Source organism: Tamandua tetradactyla, chromosome 3, assembly GCF_023851605.1.
Source record: "Tamandua tetradactyla isolate mTamTet1 chromosome 3, mTamTet1.pri, whole genome shotgun sequence".
Classification (NCBI taxonomy): Eukaryota; Metazoa; Chordata; class Mammalia; order Pilosa; family Myrmecophagidae; genus Tamandua; species Tamandua tetradactyla.
In genome coordinates, this window is record NC_135329.1 from 11752013 (window position 1) to 11774471 (window position 22459).

Here is a 22459-nt window from a genome sequence, read left to right on the forward strand (position 1 = left end):
TTGGGGTAAAACCAATGTGTCTATGGAACAGGACACCATGTGAAGATGGACTTTTAGAAGGGTGGAAGAAGGCTCAGGTCTACTCCAGTTACATTTCAATGAATTTTCCAAGAGAGTGATTTTTCTGAATTCTCATGGTCTCAGAACAGGACTGTGAACTACAGGGAGTAGAAGGGAGAGGCCTGTGAGATGCAACATTATGGGTGGGAGACCTTCTCCACCTGTGGTCTCCTGAGCAAAGCTGAGATTTCTTTTGAGGTGATTTTATATGAAGAGCAAACTCCAGGGCTAGAATCAGGTGACACCAAACTTTTAATTTCTTTCCTTGGTGTAGTGTGAAAAGAGCCTAGACGGTTAATGTTCGGAAGACTTTTTGCATGGGTTCTTGCTCTGTAAGGGCCTTTCACATGTCTGCCAGCTGAGTGACTCAGCCCTGGCCTCATGGACCTTCCACTGACCCTCCCTTCCTTGGGGGTGCAGGTATGTCCCCACCTCTGTTGGAGGCCAGGAAACTAATCACAAGCTCCTGGCTGTGAGATGTGGGCTCCTGCCTTGGAGCCAAAGCAGGGTGGAACGGACAGGCATGATGCCAAAGCGTGGAGCTCATTATGTCATCCTGTGAACATGACAACTTGCTCTCTAAGTCAACATAAGGAAACACAGACTCATTCGAACATAGCTTTAAGGACTGAGAACTTTGTATGATTATGGTGACTTGCCATCAAATGCTCTTCCAAAGCTTTTTTGTGGGTTAAGTTGCCTTTACTTTTTATAGTGCTTTATAGAAGGAATATTGGTTCCAGGGAGTTTAAACTTCTTGGCCAACAGCAAATGAGAACCATGGTTCTGAAGTCTTGTTTCTTGTTCCCGGGCACCTGGGGCAACTGTGTACTGGGTAGGCTCAACCTTTTAAAACCACTGGAGAAGCTGAAGAGATTCTCACAGAATTGCCCCTCTGTGGGGCCGGGATTCACCAGCAGTTAGGTTGAGGGCCAGGTGGGTGGGGAGGAAGCAGGAATGGGAAATTATTATTCTGTTGAAAACAGTTATTCTTGGGGAATCTCGTCATGGCTGCTATGGCCATGGCCACTTCATTTCACCAGAGACCTGGGATGCCGCCTACGAGGGAGGGGAATCCTGGGAATGCAGTCACCACTGACCCCGTCCACTTGTGGGAATCAAGCAAGCCACACTGCCAGACAAGGAAGAAAACACTGTTTTAAAAAGCTGTCTGTCATGTTCACAGTATATTTTAAATAATCCTCATGAAAGAGGGCCTGGCCTTTTGAAGAATCTGTCAGAAATTATCAACCCAATTTGTTTCTGGGACAGGATGAAAATGGATATATTTTGGTGGAAATCCTAACTTCAGCTACTGTCAAGGTTATCCAGAAAGTCTGGATAATGCAACATATAGAAAATCAAACAAATACTTTTTTTTCCAGACCGGCACCCCTCAAGACTGGGAATAATGATTAATGCAAATATATAGTGGGTTACTGACCCACTCTTTTCAGGCCAGTAAATAACAAACACTCTGTTTGTTCCTGGTAGGATTTAACATTTGCCTAAACTGCAGATATCATGTGGAAATAAGACTTAACTCAGAAGTGCCATATTGGTTGTCTTTAACCATGGGCTATGTTTTAGTGATGTATATTTCTAGCAGTGGAAAGGGGGATATTAGAGTTGATGCCAAGGATATAAACATGTTTGAGGTAGCTTCGTGGAATCACTCCTACAGACCAGATGAGTCCTTTCTGGGCCTAGGGCTTCTCTGACCTCCCACCTCCCCACAGGTTGGCTGAGTCCCTGATGCTAGATGAAGAGACCTCCCTGAGAAGGCCGATGTATCTTCTTGGCTGTATTTCCATGTACCTTTTTAATCTTCACAGAAAAGCTAACATAACATGCTCCCTGACCCTCATGGCCTTGAGTCTGTGCCAGGACTAGACCAATCTGGTTCTGGGCAGGGGGCTAGAAGGAACTTTACCCTAGTAGTTAATATCTAATCATGATGCTTGCTGGTTCCACGCTGGCCTCATGCCCTGGTCCAGAAATTGGACTCTAACCTTGTCCATTCATTTGATAAATATTTATCGAGCACCTTCTATGTGCCAGGAACTGTACTAGGCCCATGAATATGGCAGCCAGTGAAACAGATGAAAAGCCCCGCCCTTCTCTAGCTTGTATTGTGTTTTAAGGAATTATCTTGTCCTTGCATTCCCGGGTTTCTACCTTGGTTCCCTGATCAGTAAGTCTCTTCTTCTATGATAGTATTAATGGAACATTAAAGTTCTTATTAAAATGTAGATCTTGTTAAAATACAGATTGTGATTCTGTAGGTCTGGGGTGAGACCTGAAATTCTGCATTTCTAACAAGCTCTCAAATGATACTGATGCTGCTGCTAGGGACGCTGCCCGGAAAATACTTTGGGTAGCAAGGATATACAGCCAGCAGCATTGGCACCAGTGTCATATGGAGCTTGTTAGAAATGCAGAACCTCAGGCCTCACTTTAGAGCCATTGGCTTAGAATCTGCCCTTTAACGAGATCCCCAGGTGTTGAGAAACACTGGTCTAGAACAATGGTCTCGGAAGCACATGCCGCATCACATGCACCAGGTAAGCACTATAAAGTACTCCTGGCCCCACCCCCACCCCCCGAATCATGTTATCTGGCATGCACACCTCAAGTGATTTTGATGGGTGGAAGGTTTGAATACTTTCATGTTTTAGGAGGACACTTCCCTAGGCTCATAGGACTTCATGATAGAAGAAGTCTTAGAGATGTTCTGATAATAATCATCTTGAGTTTGATGGGTTCCTCTGAAGTCATCATTTCATCACACAAGTTCCAGGTAAGACACTATGGGTCAAGTTCTTGCCCACGGTCACATGGAGTGAGGCCTCTAGCACAAATGTGGGCTCGCTTTGTACCTCAGCAGCCTCCTGCTGCCAACGTGCAGTCTAGCTCCCCACCCATCTCAGGAATCCCTCTTCTTGACCATGACCCCAAATCTTTTCTTCCTCCAGCCTTTCATCCCATTACCTTGAAACTTCCACACCCTTTATAGTTGCTTTACTTCAGCACTAACAGATGCCATCCTCTCCCCATCCACATCACTGACCAACTAAACCACACATTATTAAATGGTTCACTTTCTCCAAAGACTGATTCTGTCAACCTCTTGGTAATGTTTGCAATTCTTCTTAGGACAGGTGAAGTATGCAGGTGGGAAAGGTGGTGTCTGCTGGACTTCCATCCATCTTTCAGGAAGACAAACATCCTGTTTTCTATCCTCCATTTCAGAGTCTTTTCGTTCCCTAAGTGTTCTGCAGCTTTCTGAAAAATAGCAGGGTGCCCCTTCTCTTTGCTTATAAGCATCAAGACTTTCTCATTCTTTCAAAATGGGCCACTTTCCTCTGTCTCCTCCTCCCAGGTAGGTGCTGCTCACCCTGCATAGAGAATTAAACAGACATACCTAGAACTTATAGTCTAAAACAGGGTCTTCACCTGGAGTCCACTAATCTCTAGCTCAGTATTATTTTTCAACCCTGGCTGCACATTAGAATCTCCTGGGGAGTTTAAATTCCTGGGGAATTAAAAAAACAAACAAAACAACAATGTCCAGACTGCATCACAGATTAATTAAATCGGAAACTCTGGGGGAAGGACACAAGCATCAATAGCTTATGAAGCTCCCCAGATAATTCCAAAGTGCAGCCAAGACTGAGGACCACCGAAAAGTACAGGTAAATTGCATGTGGATGGGCAGATGTGCACCTGTCTGTGAAAGCTAATCCATTCTTGTATAACTATATAGCATTTACAATGTGACTCTTCGATTGTAAAAACCTTGTGTCTAATGCTCCTTTTATCCAGGGTATGGGCAGATGAGTAAAAAAAATAAGGAAAAATAAATAGATAAATAATAGGGGGGAGATAAGGGGTGAAAAAAATTGGGTAAATTGTAATACTAGTGGTCAATGAGAGGAAGGGATAAGGGGTGTAAAATGCATGAATTTTTCTTTTTTCTTTTTATTTCTTTTTCTGGAGTGATGCAGATGTCCTAAAAAATGATCATGGTGATGAATACACAACAACGTGATGATACTGTGAGCCACTGATTGTATATTGTGGGTGGACTGTATGCGTGTGAAGATTTCTCAATAAAAGTTTTTTTTTTTTTTTAAAGCTAATCCATTTGGTTTTAGCAGATTCTCAAAGGGGAAATAACCATCCCCATTCCCCATCCCTGCTAAAACAAAATAGTTGAAAGACCATTCTAAGATTATAAAGAAATGGATAGGAAGAATTTACTAAGGAAACACCAAGTAAATATAACTGTGGTAGTTAGGTTCAGGTGTCAACTTGGGCAGGTGAACATGCCTAGTTCTGTTGCTGTGGACTTGAGCCAATGGTACCTGAACCTCATCTGTTGCTAGTTACATCTGCAGTTGGCTAAGAGGTGTGTGTGCTGCAATGAATGATGTTTGATTTAACTGGCTGGTGCTTAAATGAGAGAGCTCAACGTAGCACAGCCCAAGAGGCTCAGCCCAGGCCTCTGTAGATACAGAAAGGAATCACCCCGGGGAATGTTGTTGGAACCCAGAGGCCTGGTGAGAAGGCCAGCAGAGATCACCCTGTGCCTTCCCACGTAAGAAAGAACCTCAGTTGGAAGTTAGCTGCCTTTCCTCTGAAGAACTATATGTCAACTAAGTAAATCCCCTTTTATTGAAAGCCAATCCGTTTCTGGTGTGTGGCATTCCAGCAGTTAGCAAACTAGAACAATAACTAAATGAATATGCTTTAACATGTAGAGCGGGAAAATTGCATGTTGTTGCTACCAGTGAAAGGGACCTTGGGAATGTGGTTTGGGGGTGGTGTGGGGTGGGAGAGTCACCTCCTCTTTCCCAATCGGCCAGGAAGATGGGGTGATTTTGGATGCTACAGAGATCTGATCACACCATTTGCCTCTGGAGGCTCCTGAGACTGCAGAGCCAGCGCCAAACTCCCAGTCCAAATGTTCTGGGTCCCCATTACCTAGACCTAGCTTCTAGCTTCTCTCTCTCACTTCTTCCCACAATCTAGCCCCAGGAGGGTGCCCACTCTCCATTTTTTTGTGCTTTTGCATGTTTTCTTACCCCAGTGCCTCATGCTCTGCCTTGCTCAGGCGGATCTGGGAGGCGTAGGTAGGATTGATGAGGCAGAGAAAGGCGTGAGGCAGAGTTCCAACAGCACAGGAGATGTCAAAAGTGTGTATGGCGGGTGAGGGAGGATAGCCACCTTGTTAGGACTGCCCGTTTTAGGGGAATAGGAGGGTGAGAGACAGATTCAGAAGCCCTGGGACTCAGAGTCAAAGTGGGAGGCAGACCAGATCTGAAGAGTGCAGAGCAGGGGAACGGGTGCTCTGAGAGGGGTCTGTGGAGGGGAGAAGCGGGGATGGGGGTGGGTAGGTGGGGGGCTGGTGAATGGAGAGTCAGGAAAGGCTTCCCCCAGGAAGGATGTGGCACCCAGAAGGCCCAGGTGAAGAGAGAGGGGCTGGAGTAGGAGGGTGGGGCCAGGTCATGGAGGTCATTGAGTGTCAACCTGAGGACAGAGCTAATCAGGTTGGCGACCCCAGGGCTTGCCAGTTTTCAGTCTGGCTCCTCCCGGAAAGCCTTCGTTGTAACCCTGAGCTGTTGATAGAGGGCCTAATGTTGAAGCTGCCGCATCTGCCTGGAGGTGTCTCCTCAGGCTTCTCTGGGGGAGCTGCCCTCCCCCCCGCCCCCGCCCCTCACTGCACTGCCTATGTTCACAGGCCCCTGGGACAGGCTGAGGAGCCAGGGTCACTGACTTCTGGGCAAAAACAGTGGCCGGTGGCTGGGAAATGGGCAGTCAAAGGTATCTCCGTGCAGCAGAGGAGGAGGGGCACAGCCCTCAGGCATTTGCGCTTAAATCCCCACAGTAAATGCTGGGAATACATCGTCCACCATACACTGCAGAGACTGGGTATACAGCCCTGGCCCAGTGGAGATATTCAGTAGATGTTGTCTTCTTCCTCCATCTACTTCCCTGGGCTCAGGGTCCAGGCTCAACCTTCTCTTCACTATTGGCAGATCCCCTCCAAAAGAGGGTGGGGGGCCCAGGCCCACTGCCCGGCTGTCCTAATTGTTCTGCACTTTAATCAGGCACAGAGGGCTCATTATGTAAATTCAGGAAAAAACTCAAGTCATGAGTTACATCTGTATTAATAAACATTTTAATTAACACCAGCTGCCAACAACGTGTTAAGTGTAAATAACAGGTGGGTGCGGTATGAACTGAGGCCAGAAAGTCATTTTCAAGACTGCTTCATTTCTACTCCGTTCAAGAACTTCCAGAAATAGTTCATGTGTGATCTCTTTTAAAAACAAGCTTATGGGTTAAAATATATTGGGTAGATGGAAATACTAGTGGTCAATGAGAAGAAGGGGTAAGGTATTTATGAGCTTTTCTCTTTTTTTTTTCTGGAGTGATACAAATGTTCTAAGAAATGATCATGGATCATGGTGATGAATATACAACTATGCAATGATACTGTGAGCCATTGATTGTACACCGTGTATGGAATGTTGATATGTTAAGAATGTTCGTGTTTGTGTTTTGTTTTGTTAATAAAAATGTTAAAACAAAAATAAGCTTATAAATCCTTGAGCCCTAAAACCATTAATAGACAAATACTTATAATTGTTTGCCATTTTAAACGTACATGTTTTAGCGTAATATTTATTAATAACAACATTTGTATGGTGCCTCTCATCTCAGGTCCAATCATTCATTCAACAGATGTTTAATAGCTGCAGAGGCACTGTTCCAGGGATTCCCGGGGTACAGCAGAGAGTGAACATTCTGGTGGATAAAGACAATAGACAAATCAACAAGCAAACAAATGGTGATAAGTACTATAGAAAAATATAACCAGGAAAGGACAGTAGGGTGTGTGTGTGTGTGAAGATTGCTATTTTACATCACTGTCTAGGTGATTTCTGAGTGCCAAGATTTACAGATGGGTTAGATAGAGGGTATGAGAGACAGGTGCGAGTTGACTCCAAGGCTTCTGACTTGAGCAACTGGAAGAATGGAATTGCTACATACTGAGATAGAGTAAGCCTGCATGGAGACTCAGGGAGCAGGTTTTGGGTTAAAGTAGAAATTTGATTTACGGCATGAGATGCTGTTATTAGTCAGGTTCTCTAGGGAACTGGTAAATATTATGAGAGTTTTATAGGAATTGGCTCACAGGAGTGGGGATGGGCAAGTCCAAATTTTATAGGGCAGGCTGCAAGCTGAGAACTCCGATGGTTTTTGATGAATTACCCAGGAGAACTCGGCTGGCTGAAGTAGAGATGATTTCTTCAGGCTGCTGAAATCATCCTTCTCCTTTTAAGGCCTTCAACTGATTGGACGAGATTTCTCTCCCTGTTGAAGGCAATCTCCTCAGTTAATTATAGAAGTAATCAACGACAGATGTGATCAACTTATTGATAATTTAAATCCATGAAATATCCTCACGGTAACAATCCGTGCTTGACCAGACAGCTGGACACCATATCCTGCCTAAGTTGACACATGAACTTAACCATCACACAGATGCTAAGTAGGCAGTTAAGTTCATGAATCTGGAGTTCAGAGGAGAGGCTGGGATTGGAAATAGAAATTTGGAACTTGTCAGCCTGTAAACTTTTAAAAACTATGAGCCTGCGTGCATTCATCGAGTGAGTAAAATGTCTGGAGAGAGAGAGAAGAAAAGAGGTCCAAAGACTGAGCCCTGGGTTTGTCTCCATTTAGTAGTGGGGAGGTGAAGAAAGAGAAAGAGCTGTCATTAAAGTAGTAAGAGAGGATGCCTGGAAGCTAAGTGGAGAAAGTGGTTCAAGGAGGCAAGGAGGAGAGAGTGAGCAACTTGCAAAATAACTCTAACAGATGCCTAACAAAAAGTGGCCGGAGATTTGAACGTGGGATCTGGCAGCATGAAGGTCACTGGGGGCCTTCACAAGTCATTTCTATGGACTGATGGTGGAGGTAGGAGGCAAAAGCTTGAAGAGAGACTCACAGAGAGATATTCTGTAAAACTTGTTGGCCTGGAATCATTTCTGAAGTGCTGTTTCCTGTCTCTGAGTTCAGGTCAGGTCCTGGTGGTTATTCCAGGCTGTTCCTGCTGCTGCTGCTGTTCCCACAGGGCCTCTCCCGCCTAACGTAGGTGGTTGCGATTCTTTAGTGAAAACAGGTATGCAAAGCGCCTAACTCCGGCCCTGAAGCCAAAATCTGGTCCTGGGACGGGAACTCTCAGCGCCCAGAAAGTCCCTTGCTAGGACGGACGGGATAGGAGGACTTCCACCATGAGGGTAAAGCACCCAGTGCTTAAAGAACAGAGGAAAGGGTTATCGGCTTCCAGGTTCTCAGGTGGCGGCGGGAAGTGTGGGGAGGGCAGTGGGAGTAAAATGGGGTTGGGGCGTGGTTTCGGGCAATCCCGGACGTCCTCTTCCGGAACGGGCATATGCCCCGGAAGTAGTTGTTCGTTGGGGAGGTAGGAGAGGTTACGGAGACTGTACCGGTGCGATCGCCATGTTCCTAAGCTTAGTGTCTTGTAAGTGAGGCCGGAGGCGGCAGTGGTGGCGAGGATGGGAGGCCGCGACAGGCAGGCCCTGGGCTGATGCGGGGGCGGGTGGGCGACCCGCCGGGCAGTCGCCGCCGCGGGCTTCCCAGGCTTGAAGACTACAACGCCCGGCATGCCCCGCGGCGCGCCTCCCCGAGGGGGCGAATGAAGTCCTGAGGGTCTGCGGTGCTGGTTCTCCAGTCACTTGTGATTCGCAGGTCCTGTCTAAATTCTTGGTGGGGTGGCGGGTGGGTTGCCTTCTCCCTGCCCTCCATAGGGATGTGCCAATAGAAACTGGACGTCCGAAGTGGGAAGGACCGCGGAATTTCTAGCCCACTTGTTTTGAACTCTAACGATGAGGAACCAGCCCTGAGAGGGGCGGTGAAGAAATCCTCCGACTCCCCGTCAGTGCGCTTCCCAGCACCAGGCTGACTTCCTGGTTTTAGTTTGCCTTCTCCACCTCATGTGACCGGTTAACTTGTCAAGCGAGAGCTTGTTCCAGTGCAAATATTTGCACCTTACAAGAGGAAGAGATCTCATTTTAGATAGATTTAAAAGGTAGCAAGTCCAACTGAAATGAAGTTGTGCAAAACGCTGTATCCAGAATTGTGTTGGTTCGATTGGATCTTTTTTTCATCTCTCTTCTATAAAATCCTAACGGGATCCCTAACAGTTAGGAAATAGTTACTTGAGTGACCATTCTTGGCATACTTCGAGTTAAGATTTTTGGTTTATTTACAGACATTTATATAAATTTTGCATAAGGAAATTAACTGGTATTTTTCTTTTCTCTTCCAACCTGCTTTACAAAAAGTTGCCAAGAGCAAGTCAAAGTAAGTAAAGGTTTTTTTTCTTTTTTCTTTTACGTTAGATTTGTTAGTCAGCCACTAATACATACTTAAATTAAGCATTTGGTTTTGATTTTCTCAAGTTGGTTTGAGGATTTACTTGATGAATTATTTTAGCTCTATTAACGTTTTCAAAAAATATCTTCCTTCTATCCAACAACCTTCTTCAGTGAGCTATTCAAATACTTTGCTTCAAGAGCTCTTGCTACCTTGATCCAGTTTCAGGATTTATGCGCTCACTGTCTTGTTCCTAGACAAACCACCCCTATTCTTACTCTGCCCTCTTATTTGGACTCTCACCATATTTCCGTTTCCTCAAATTGAGGACCAGGGGCAGTTTTCTGGAGCCCACCACAGGAATCCAGTGGAACAAGCTGTGATTTGATTAAATCACAGAACCTGTTTTAATGCATTTTGTGATCCTTTGCTATCGTGGTATAACCATTTCAAAATCAGCAAAGATGTTGTACCAGAGAGACTAAAAATACCAAACTGGTCTCAGATTTTGTAGACAAGAACTGAAGTAAGGTGTTCTGTGCTAAAAATAGGAAAATTCTAAAGACATGCAAAATCTTTAAAATTAGGCTTTTTTGGATTAAAGTTCATGAAAAACATGCATTTTAGTGTTTTCCCCTCAGTATCTTTGATTGATTCCCACAGCTCTTTCCACAATACAGTTATTTTTGTTGGCCTTCCCTACAGCCTGGTTGTGAAGGAATCCCCTGTGCCTTTGGTTTCTTTAACACCTCCTGCCTCTCATGCTCTTGGTACCCTTTCTGTGACAATTATGTGTTGTCTGAGACCTGTGTCCACAACTCACCTTCCACACTACAGTGTTGGCTCCTAGAGGGTGCAGCTTTATGTGGCTTTGTGTTTCCCATAGTGCTTTCCATAGAGTAAGTACTTAATAGATTATTATGGTATCTTTTTTGAATAAATGATTATTACCTGTCTTAACCAACAAATAACTGTTATATGCCTGTTATATGAGGCTTTGTGCTGAACACTGAAAGGCATGTAATGCACAGATATATAATACAGTCTTAAGGACTTCAAATTCTTTTGGGAATTAGATGCAAAAAAAATAACAATGTCTACATGGGGAGACAAGACACATGAGAGAGTAACAACAGTCTAAAGTTAGTAAAAGGTACTAAGTGTCCAGTGAGACCAACATGAACTTTTTTGTTTTGGAATGACTATAACTTGTCTTAATGAAAAATGAAGGGAATGAGGTTTTGTATATTAGCAATCTAAAAGTTTTAATCACTTTATTTTGCCCCTCCTTACTGTACTATTGCTGGTGCCCCGGAAGAGAGGGCTCTTCTGAGACAGCTGTCTTTATGATTTTTTGACTGGTCAGTTGATGTTCGTGGTGCTTTTGTACTTTTTTCCCTCCACACTTTTGCTCTTCCTGAGAGGTGAGTGTCTGAGTCTAGCCCTGCACCGTGGCCTGTTTGCTCTTACTTCTCCAGTTAGGTCACTACCAAGTCGTTCTGGTGCATTAAAACAAACCTTGGGATTCAAAACCATTGACATAGTGTTTTATGGCAAATGTAGGCTGTTTTAGAATCGAATCTTCTTAGGGCCAAGCGATCTCCCATAACTACTACTGCTGAACTGCGTTCTCAAAATCTGTCAGCCTTCTGTGCCTGATTTTAGTCTCTCCGCAGCTTTTAACAGTTTCCCTTTTTTTTAAAGCTCTGCTAAAGCAGAGCATCCGAAAATTTTCTACAATAAATATGGATGTATATTATAATTTATCAATAATAACAGTTTACTTTTTTAACCTTAGAACCATTCTTGTGCAAATGGTGAGCCAAGCGGGGACAGGTTACTGCTTTAACACCAAGAGAAGCCGACTGCGAGAGAAACTGACTCTTCTGCGTTATGACCCACTTGGTAAGATTCAGAGGAGTTCTTCCACTAAAGACTTAGATGCTTTCAAGGCTATTTGCTCCATTTCCAAACTGATGCTGAACATCCCTGGCAGTTTTGTGGCCCCTTTGACAGTACAGCATTCATTCAGCAAGTATGTATTGAATCTTTCCTATGGTGTCAGTTATTGACCCATATGCTGGGGTACGCCAGGAAACAAACAGACTCAGTACCTGTGCTCTTGGCATTTATAGTCTGGTTTTGGGGAAGGGAGAAATAATTACAAATGTTGGTGAGTGCTATAAGAGAAACAGCCAGGATGTTGAGATGTAGGATAAAGTTGGAGGGCGATTGTGGGGAACTTACTTTAGATAGGGTGGATCAGGGAAGGCCTCCCTCGGAGGGGGCTGTTAACCAAGACTCTGAAAGTAAAAAACCAGCCATGTAAAGTGAATAGGTGATAGTGTTCTGGAAACAGAAGAGAAGAGTTCTTGAGAAAGAGGGTCTGGTCTCCTGGGTCATTTGACAGCAACAAGTTACTGGGTCCAGATTTGAGTTAAACAGGTATGGTGTCTATATTTTAGTACAGGAAAGTAGGAAATTTGATTTTCCATTTTGTACCATCTGCTACAGTGTCATAATAGATAATTTTAAATGGTCTTAGTAGATGAGTATTTGTCCAAAGAGACAGGTATTCCCAAGGCCAGATTGCCTGTTCATAAACAAAATAGAGTCAGCTCTAGACTGCTATTGGTGGAATCCTATCCTTTTTCTGGATTTCATGTGCAGATTAATACAAAGTAAAGTAAGAAACAAATTTTTAATTTTAGAACACTGGATAGTTTTTTTTCTATCAATTTTGTGCCCTTGTTTCCAAACAGCCCTGTTAAAATTGATTCTTATGAAGATGAGGTCTGTACTAACGTGTGGAGGTATTAAAAAAAAAAAAAAAGGCTCTGAGAAGCACATTTATAAACTTAATTAAATTCCATTCTTTAAGAGAAATATTCCCTGCTGTTTTTATGGTGTTGGAATTTCTGGTCATTTATTATAAAAATGGAATTCATGGTTTGTACCTAAGGACTAGGAGTCTGAATTTTAGGATGACTTCTCATATGGTGGAAAAAATTATTAGAATGAGAAATTATGATATGGGATCAATGTGACCTTTTCTTCCTTCTGATTTCTTTGTGTGAATCAGTAATTTTTCCTTCCATTTAGCTCCTTTAGAGTTTATTTTTAGAAATGTATACCTTATAAGTACTTAATAAATGTTGCTTGAATAATCTATGCTATTTTAATTATGAAAAAGTATTGGAATTTCATCCTTAGTATGGAGGCACTTATTATTTGTCAGATTGATTTTAAGTTTTGAGATTGGGGAAAGATAAAACCATAAACACTTCTGACCATAGGTTGAAAGTGGGGGAAAGATTCAGATACAAATTTGAAACAGACAATTGGAACTTTTTTTTTTTTTTTTTGCATGGGCAGGGACTGGGAAATGAACCCGGGTCTCCAACATGGCAGGTGAGAACTCGGCCTGCTGAGGCACTGTGGCCTGCCCGAATTAGAACTTTTATGATAAGGAATGGTCTTAGCCTTGACCACACAACTTTTATCTTTTCTGAGGAGAGAATGTTCTGGGATAGAGTGCCTGGCTCTTTGCCCACCTTTGAATGCCCTGTAGGCTTGCGTGATCAAGATATTTGCCTTGGGGCCTGCCCCATTGCAGGATACCAAATAGCTTGGCAGTTCTCCCAGTTTTTTTTTTTTTTAATTAAAAAAAATTATTTTAAATACCTCAATGAGTAAATGGTTAGAGGGTGTTTTGTTAGCCTGCTTTATGAAGGAAGTCAGGTAAGGAAACATGGAAAATTTCCTAGTGATTTGAGTATTTCCTGATATACTGTATAGCAAGAACCAGCCACATATGCCTTTGCCCTTTCAGAACACCTTTTTCCCATACAAAACTGGATGCTCATTTTTAAGGAGAAAAGATTAAAGGCTAAGGAGTAAGCTTATTAAACTTTGTTAAATATATAAATACAGTAAAAAAGAATGAAAACTTGTCAGTTTTAATTCCTTGGGTGACTAAACAAAACTATAGACTTTAATTGAAGCAGAACAGATTTAGGTTAGATCTAGGGAGAAAATCTGATAGACTCCTATGAATTAACAGCAAATATTTTGACAAAATTATGTTTATGATTGTGGATAGCAGTGTGTCATTTCCACTCTGTGACTATGCACCGAGTGTTGATGGTGTGTCTGGCAGTGATAGTGTGAGCGCTCTCACAGGGAAGGAAACTGAGGCTAGAGTTTTTAAGAAATTTGCCCAGGGACTCACAGCTGATAAACAGCAGAGTCAAGGTTTGAACCCAAACTTTCTGACTTCAAGCTCCCTTGTTTTTTCTACTACATGGAACCAAAGTAATCCTAAAACTTTTTTAAAATATTAAAACCTTCCCCTGTGGTAAACTTAACATTCAAGGCCAAGGAGCCCCACTGTCATTGCTACCTCCTGCCACTGTTTCCCTACACACATGCTGTTAATTGCTCCTGGCTCAGTTCATCCAACTGCTGCTGCTTCTTCAGGGGCCAAGCTTGACTTCTCCATAAGGCCCTCCCTCACCATCCAGTCCCCTTTGGGCTTTCAGTTCTTGTGGGGCTTAGCAGACATTCACACGGGCCCCTCACCATGTACTGATGTATTAAATCAGGGACTCTTGACACTTTTGTAAAGTCCATATTGCCTAGCATAGTTCTTTGAACTGAAATACTCTTTGAATTAAGGGAATAAAGGCAGTGAATGAGTCAGAATTTTCCTAAATAAAACCTTGCTTTACTTAACTGGTTACTCCTATCAGGGTCATTTAAAGAGTTTCCTGATGGGTTATCAGTGAGACAAGTTCCCTTTTTACCCATTTTTTGAGTTCCATGTAGAATAATGTGGGGGAAATATTTCTTCCAATTAATAACATTGTGTGATGGGAGACCAGTTTGTTTTTTTTTTTTTGTTTCTTTTGTTTTTTTTTACATGGGCAGGCACCGGGAATCGAACCCGGGTCCTCGGGCTTGGCAGGCAAGCATTCTTACCTGCTGAGCCACTGTGGCCCGCCCAACTATTTTGGTTCTTTACTACCATCTGGTAATGCTTTGTTGTCTCCTTGGTGTCCAGGAGAATCATTCCTACTTAGATTTAATTTTACATGATCTGAAGTATGTTAACATACTCCTAATGAACAATGTAATATATTGTTACTATTATAGATAAAATTCTGATTTCACTGAAAATCCTAACCATTGATTAGTTAGTATTTTTAAAATCTAGCTGCCCAACAGAATCATCTGAGGCTACTGAACCAGAATTAGAGTGGGGGTAGGAGTGAGAAGTAGGAATGGATTTTAAATAAGCTCCGTAGCTAATTGTTAACCAGAAGTTTGGGAATTTCATATATAGAGTATCCATATTGATTGCAGAAGAAGACAAAAAAACAGCTGAAGTCTCTTTATAGTATGCTAGAAACAAGTGATGAGTTTTATGTCATAGTCCTGGATTGAGGTCCTGGATCTTCATGGGTGTGGTGTTTTTGTATTTTTGACAAAGAGGAATTAGGGGTGTGGATGGGGGTTGTTAGAGATTAATGGAATGTGATAGGGCTTTAGTTAGGAACTATGAAAACCTTATTTCCCAGCATCTGATTTCATCCAGGCAGAGAGCACTTTTATTCTGGTTTTGTTTCAGAGAATTAGACTCTGTAATGGTATTTACAACAATGAAATTTTGGTTATAAAAGCAGTTGTGTTGCCACACAATACATAGTTGGGTGTATTAAACCGTATCTGGAAAGTACAAGGTTTAGTGTGTATTTTCTGTTAGCCAGGCTGGCTTTTCTGCTCAGTTCTTGCCTTCTTTTCTGGAGTCCAGCTCCTGGTCTTTCCTTCTACAAGAGTAGACTTGAGGTGATCATGCTGCTTTCCACTTTCATCCCTAATTTTCTTTTTTAACATGAATATTTCATATTGGTTGAAAGTTGACCTTGTGGGGTACCAAGGATGCCACTGATCGGCTGGTGGCTCTCCCCTTTTTTTCCTACTATTTTCTCCAGTCTGCTTTGGCCTCTGGGATTGAGAAACTGAGTTCTGTCAGCTCCATCCTCATGTCACAGTAATAGTAAAATAAGAGAAAGGAGAGGGCTCATGGCCTCATGGGTATTTTTAATTAAAATGGTGATGACATTTTTTAGTTTTGTGCTATAATCCTGTTTTCCCCCCCACAGTGAACAAAAAAGTCCTCTTTGTGGAACAGAAAAAAATACGTTCTCTCTGAACAATGGATTGAAAATGGATTTGATTTATAAATGAGAAGACTGGAGGGTGGGATACTGATTCAGAAATCCTGCAGCATGTAATAAAAGAAGAGGAAATGACATGGAACCACTGCCTCCTGTGATTTGAAGGCCATTGTGAAGGAAAACAATACAGTGAAAGGAAGTTCTTCATATTAGGACATGTATCATTGCATCACATTTATTTATCTTTCTGGATATTTTATAGCCCTTAATAAAAATATGAAAATAGCCAGTATAATTGTCTCTTACTGATGTTTTTCCCCACTATTTGAAATTTAAAAGTCAGCCATATTACTAAAAGTAACCATTGTTTCATATAATAAGTGAAAATTTTCCATAATGAGACTTGGGTAAGCATTTCTAGCTTGCTCCTCCTTATACTTCATGAAAAGACAGAGTCACACTCGAAGTCACCTTGTATTAACGAAGATGTCAGGGGTGAAGAGGAATGATAAGCCTTTTAACAAAAGAGACCAAGAAAACATCTGCTTTTGATTTGTGCCCGTATAGCTTGGAAAAACGCCATTAATCCATATTCTCAGACCCAGGCCACCAAAGCAATACGTAGGATTTTCTAGGAGAGTTTTATCCTCTAGATCTTTTAAAATTTTTTTATTTTCAAAAACGGAGTATATTGTATTTCCATAAAGCCACTCCTAGGGCCTCTGGGGTACCGTGGTACCACACAGCTAACCAGCTTGGAAATTCCACTGGTAAACTCATGTCTGGATGAGGATCCTTGCCCTACCCAGATCTGTACCCTTTTTCTCATGCTGTTTCCCACAATGTTTAAAAATTGTCCACCTTTCTCCTTTATTTGCCAAATATCTGGCTGAAGGTATGAAGGATGTTTTTTAAGCTCTGCTGGCTCAAACTCTACCTATTTAAAGCATTTGTATGGGAGAATGATAGCATGCCCACCATGTCCATAAGCAGTAAGAAACCAGTGCTGTCTCTGAAATAATAGGTACCCCCTCCTCATTGCTCAGTCAGTCTACATCTTGAGGAACTGCAAGAGAAGCTCTCTGAGAATGAATTTAGGTGGAGACAGCTGTTGAGTCAAAGGATTGTGGTATTCTAGTCAATTAGCTATTTTTTTTAACTTCTTTTGTTAAAGCTCTGGTTCAAAAGGTATTAACAGGTGAGATCTTGATTCTCAGTTTTAGGCTGAAATTACGCAATGACTTTAGATCACAAGAAAAACCCTTCACCGAATACTAGGTAAGCCAAGGTAAAGTGTGGTAGTTAGGTTCAGGTGTTAACTTGGCCAGGTGAAGGTGCCTAGTTCTGTTGCTGTGGACCTGAGGCAATGGCTTGTGAACCTGATCTGTGCTGTTTACATATGCAGTTGGCGAGGAGGCTTGCCTGCTGCAATGAATGATGTTTGATTTAATTGGCTGGAAGCTTAAATGAGAGAGCTCGTGGTAGCACAGCCAAAGCAGCTCAGCATACCTCATCTCAGCACTCACAGCTCAGCCCAGGCCTTTGGAGACTCAGAAAGAAATCACCCCAGGGAAAGATGTTGGAACCCACAGGCCTGGAAAGAAGGCCAGCAGAGATCGCCCTGTGCCTTCCCGTGTTGAAAGTTAACTGCCTTTCCTCGGAAGAACTTTTACCTAAATAAATTCCCTTTTATTAAAAGCCAATCCATCTCTGGTGTGTTGCATTCTGGCAGCTAGCAAACTAAAACATAAAGTGTCTGTGACATGCATGGATGGCTTTTTTTTTTTAAATCTGGTTTAACAAATGACTTGTAAGTTCAGCCCAAGGTCTGAATGTGGCTCAAAGGTGTGTTTACATTAAAAAAAAAAAAAGATCATTGCCTATATTTAAACATTGAAATATTTTAATAAATATCCAAAATCTGGCTTCTCTCAAAGAACCAGAAGCTTTGACAACACTAAGCTAAAGCTAAATGTCAGCTGCCCCCCTTAGAAACTGAGCTGCCCAGTTCATGTGGCCCCCCTGACCCCTATTTAACATTCCTGCCCCAACTCTGGACACTCGTGTCCACAACCCCTGCTGTTTAGAGCATGTATCACGTTACCGATCCTCTGGCAGTAGAATGCTGGTCCCTGAGTAGTGGGAATGTTTGTACAATCCTGGTCATTAAATCCTTAATTCTGGTTGGCTCTTACAAATGCATGCAAAGCAAATAAATCATTATAAGTCAACAAATGAAAGCTTGAGGATGACTGTTAGTAAATGAACATAATATTTACAAAGAAAGGAGAAGAGGACAATTCATGGTAAACCACTAGTTATGAGTGCCCATCTCCCAATACATTTTATTTCCATTTATATTTATTTTAGGATTAAAAGCAATCAGAACAGATGGAATGGCAGGTCTTTTTTGTATGGATATGATGACTGTGTTCCTGCTGCCTGGACACTGACTGCTGCGATGAAATTGGATCTCTTGAGCATTTCTTCCAAGGACAGATTTGGATAGTAAGCCATGTAGAAAGCCAGAGCTCCTACAAAACTGTCACCAGCACCCTGTAATTAAAATTAGAGTTGTGGAGATAAGCATGTGGTCAATCTGTGGCCCAAATGCATTCTTAAAAACATATTTAAGTAAACTTTATTTAGGATAGTTTCAAGGAAAAGGTGCAAGGATAGTACAGAGTTGCCACACCCAGTTTTAATAGCTCACATTACTGTGGTACAGCTGTACAGCTAATGAACTAATTTTAATATTTAACTGAATGCCACACTTGATTTGGACCACACTAGTTTCTGCTTAATGTCCTTTTTCTGTTCCAGGATCCCACCCAGGATACCATACTACATTTAGTTGTCATGTCTCTTTAGACTCCTCTTGGCTGAAACAGTTTCTCAAGACTTTTCATATTTTTGATGACCTTGATGGTTTTGAGGAGTACTGGTCAGGTATTTTGTAGACTGTTCCTCAAGTGGGATATGCTTGATGTTTTTCTGATGGCTAGACTGGAGTTAAAGTTTTGGGGAGGAAGACCACCACGGTGAAGTCTCTTTCTCATCACATTGTTTCAAAGGTATATACTATGAATATAACATCACTGTTTATGTTGACCTTGAACACCTGGCTGGGTACTGCTTCTCCACTGTAAATTTACTCCCTATTTTTTCCATCTCCAGCTTTTCATATTGTACTCTTTGGAAGCAAGTCACCAAGTAAAGTCCACACTTAAGCGTGGGGAGTTCTGCTCTAGGGTAGGGTATCTACATAAATTATTTGGAATTCCTCTGTATAGGCAATTTCTCTATTCTGTCCTATTTATTCAGTCATTTGTATTAGTATGAACTCACGGATATTTATTCTTTGGGTTATAATCTGATATTATGTTATTTATTTTGTTGCTTAAATTGTTTTAGCTTTGGCCATTAGGAGCACAAAAAGTTGGTTTCTATGTCTCTATGACATATCCAATCCTTTTTATTTTGAGTGTTTGTTTTTAACTTTCTGGCATTATAGGATGTTCCAGGCTCTTCTTGCATATTCCCTACTCCAGCCCTAGAACCAGCCATTTCTCTTTAAAAAAAATGTGAGAGTAGCAAGTGGTGAGTGCTATCCAGATGCTATTTTCAAACTAAATAGAGGAACATACCTGATTTCTTTCCTTTTTTTCTGAGGTTCCAAAGGCCCAAGTTGGTGAAGGCCATATAGGAACCCATGACTTAGAAAGCCATATGGATTTTAAAAGCACCATAAAAACATCTAATGACTTCTATCTTGAGGTAGGACAATACCTAATCAGATGTATGTCTAATAAATGTGTTTAGAGCAATTTAAATGTGATTACCTGATGCCATTTGAAAACCATGCTGTTTTTTAACAGCTTCCAGGGGGCATTCCCTAGGTTTTCCCCAGTTTGCTGGTCCTTAGACCCAAGAGCTTTTATAACAAATCTTTAGACAATACTTAAGCCTATATAAAGAGCCTTGGCATGCAAGATTGTTCCAGCGGCTGAAGCCTTTAATGAGCTATGGGCCCAGCTCTGTGATGGGCACCAAAGAAGGAGTAAAATCCACAGTGGATTAAGTGCTAAAATAGTTGGGCAGAACTCATAAGTGCTGTTGGATTTCAACAAAAAGATGTGAAGAAAGCCTTCCTGAAGAAGGAGGTTCTCAAAGAATGAGATGTTACAGAGGGAAGAAGGGCCTCAGAGAACAAAAACAGTGGAGGAGGAAGGACCAGAGTGAGCTCGTGAGACTGAACTTGGACTGGCTCCTGGACAAAAACAAAAGAAACCAAAAACACAGCTATAAAGAACTTTGCTGGGACCTTATTGGGCTGTATGTAAGATAAGATTATTTCAGTGATAAATTTCCTGAGTTTAATAATTGTATTGTAGTTTTATGTCCTTGTTCTTAGGGGATACATCCTGAAATATTGAGAGGTAAGGAGTCTTAATGTTTGCAAATTACTCTCAAATGGTTCAGCAATAAAAAAGAGTATATTTTTGTATTTTGAGAGAGAGCGATAAACAAGTGTGGCAAAATGTTAAAATTGGTGAAATTAGGTGAAGAGTATGTGGAAATACTGCAACTTTCCTATAAGTTTGACTTTTTTTTTCAAATTAAAACGTTAAACATTTTATCAAGGTAGTTTTAGAAACCAACATTGGTCACTCTGTGGATTTGCAGATAGGCTAGTTTCTGCCTCTGAATGATTTCTCTTTTGCTTAATTCAATTAAATGGACATCTCTGACAGGCCGGGTTGAACTGAATTCAGAGAACCTCCTTCCTGCATTTGAGAATGCTCATCTCATCAAGGCAGCTTTCTTTGCAACCAAGGACGGGGCAGTGACACCCCTGTGATAGTTGGGGAGACTAGGAGGCACACTTTTCTGACCATGACAGAGTTTGCAGAAAACTTGAAGTCTGGGATGTTCATGGCAGCACAGGTCTCAGCAGTGCAGCCTGGGTGCTCTCACAGCCAGCTCTGCATTTGGATTTGTGGTACTGTTCATGACCCTGAGTCTGGTGCTTCCAACCTCTGTGATTCTGTAAGCTACCTGATGTATATTCGGCTTAAATCATCCAAAGTTGTTTTTTTTGTATGTGTGTGTATTTCAACTAAGAACCTTGACTAAGGCAACCCCCATGTGTTAAAATTTATGAGAGGTCAGAAATTTTGTTTTCTCTCTTTGACAACTTCCCAGAGTATATAATCCCTTAAAAGTAGTATGTGCTCAATAAATGTTTGCTAATGGACCAGTCCCCAGTTGCTCCAGGCTCCACCTTATCATCAAATTGAAATGGCAGGGCTTCCATGTTCTTCTTTGCAAAGAGGGCAGCAGCTGGATCACTGAGTCCCAAAACACAAAGCAGGAGGGAGGTTCCTGGCTGACAGGAGCCATCTCAATGATGTGAAGTCCAACAAATGCTGTCTGAAAAGTCACATTACATCCAAGTATGGAAAAGCTCTTTGAAATTTAAGTATGAAGAAGGAGGAAAAGTACTCCTTAACTTTCCCAGGTGAATAGAAAGGTAAGGAAGGGAGTAAACTTTTCTTGTTTGCTCTGCATCAGGAGGCAGCAAAGCTGGGTACTTCCTATCCACATACACAACACTGACCTCTTATCTTTACATCATCTCCCACTGAAACCTGAGGAAGCTGAGTCTGAGAGACAGCAAATAATTTGTCCAGGATCACACAGCTAGTAAATGGCAAAGCTGTACTTTGAATCTAGGACTGGCTGATCCCAGCTGCTTTCATATAACACCACACAATAAATGTTTGTGGGAGGGAGGCAAGGAGAGAGGAACGAACAAAGGAAATCATCAGGCTAAGAAGAATCTCTTTGACTTTTCATAAACCTTTGTATTTCTCTTAAGGCACATTACATTGTACTATTTTTTATCCAGGCTTAGAGTCTAGGATACTTTGAAAACTCTCTGAGGGCAGGGACCCTTTCTCTGTCCCCTCTGTCTCTTCCACATTGCCTCACCCAGTACCATGAACTGATTGGCCAATGGTGCTAGTCCCACCGTGTTCTTCTGTTTCTGTGATCTCTCCTACGGTGGCCACATGTCCCTTGCTGAATTACATGTGCCTTTCTTTTGTTTTAGTGAAAACGAAGGTTAGGTTGCCATGGCCAAGTTACTTGATATTCTCATTGTTGAATCTATTTATACCACAGGCTTTCAAGTGCCAATAAATTACTTGGCTGTTGATTCACATTTTCAATATAACTATTTTTATACATTGCTATGATTTTTTTAATGGAAAGTGCTTTAAAAGTGGGAGCTGTATTGTATCACTGTGATTTTCCTGTAAGCAAAGTACTTTCCAAGCAGTCATTCTTGGAATAATGGAAGAGTTCTCATTGATACAACCTGACGGGTTTAATGAAAGTTATTTTTGTGCCAAAAGGGGTGATGGCATAATCCATCTACCTTTAGTAAAAATACCCATGTGGCTACTATTCATTGCCTTTCTCACAATGATTTCCTCTTAAGGAAGCGTCCCATTGTGTAAGAATAGATGTGGCATTCTGAAATCCCTGCGCTCCTGAGGCTGTCCCACACCTGGGTTCCGAGGAGTTCTGGTCTGTGGCATGTATGGGTGCAGTTTGGAGTTTCTATCAGTGAAGTGAAAGGACACGCCCCATGGAACCCCAGGATCTTCATGGGGTGGTGCTTTCTGCAGGCTGGTGGGCAGGGGTGACACTCTTGGGGAGATGGCCAGAGGACCCCAAAGGGAGAGTAGGAGGAAGCTCCCAAGGACAGCAACCCAGAGCTGGGGGTGCAGGCTAGGGTGGGGGAGTCTCTG

General features: G+C 42.1%; 2 protein-coding genes and 1 long non-coding RNA gene across 4 annotated transcripts in view; 1 reads left to right on the forward strand and 2 right to left on the reverse strand.

Moving 5' to 3' along the window:
- Positions 1–6734: 6734 nt before the first annotated feature.
- LOC143677025 (uncharacterized) lies at positions 6735–8586 on the reverse strand. Its single transcript, XR_013172350.1, has 2 exons — positions 8075–8586; positions 6735–6873 (listed from the first exon to the last, which is right to left on the reverse strand). It is a non-coding gene; the product is annotated as an uncharacterized LOC143677025 (long non-coding RNA).
- MRPL33 (mitochondrial ribosomal protein L33) lies at positions 8507–15936 on the forward strand. The gene is made up of 4 exons (XM_077152483.1): positions 8507–8608; positions 9432–9450; positions 11261–11367; positions 15627–15936. Exons 1-4 carry the CDS (start codon positions 8587–8589, stop codon positions 15674–15676), a joined length of 198 nt encoding a protein of 65 aa, XP_077008598.1. The 5' UTR covers positions 8507–8586; the 3' UTR covers positions 15677–15936.
- Positions 15937–17676: 1740 nt separating this feature from the next.
- Positions 17677–22459, reverse strand: part of RBKS (ribokinase) — a 111439-nt gene continuing 106656 nt past the window's right edge. The window contains exon 7 of one of the 2 annotated variants that reach the window (XM_077152482.1): positions 17677–18197. In XM_077152482.1, coding sequence (XP_077008597.1) covers positions 18024–18197 — 174 coding nt within the window. In that variant the 3' untranslated portion in view covers positions 17677–18023. The remainder of the gene's footprint in view (positions 18198–22459) is intronic. The other variant, XM_077152481.1, reaches the window with a different exon arrangement.

Bases quoted from the DNA above. Each gene is read 5' to 3' on its own strand.
- MRPL33 (XM_077152483.1), top strand. From the start codon at position 8,587: ATGTTCCTAAGCTTAGTGTCTT. The intron at 11,368-15,626 runs GTAAGATTCAGA...TCCCCCCCACAG, and splicing joins TCTGCGTTATGACCCACTTG to TGAACAAAAAAGTCCTCTTT.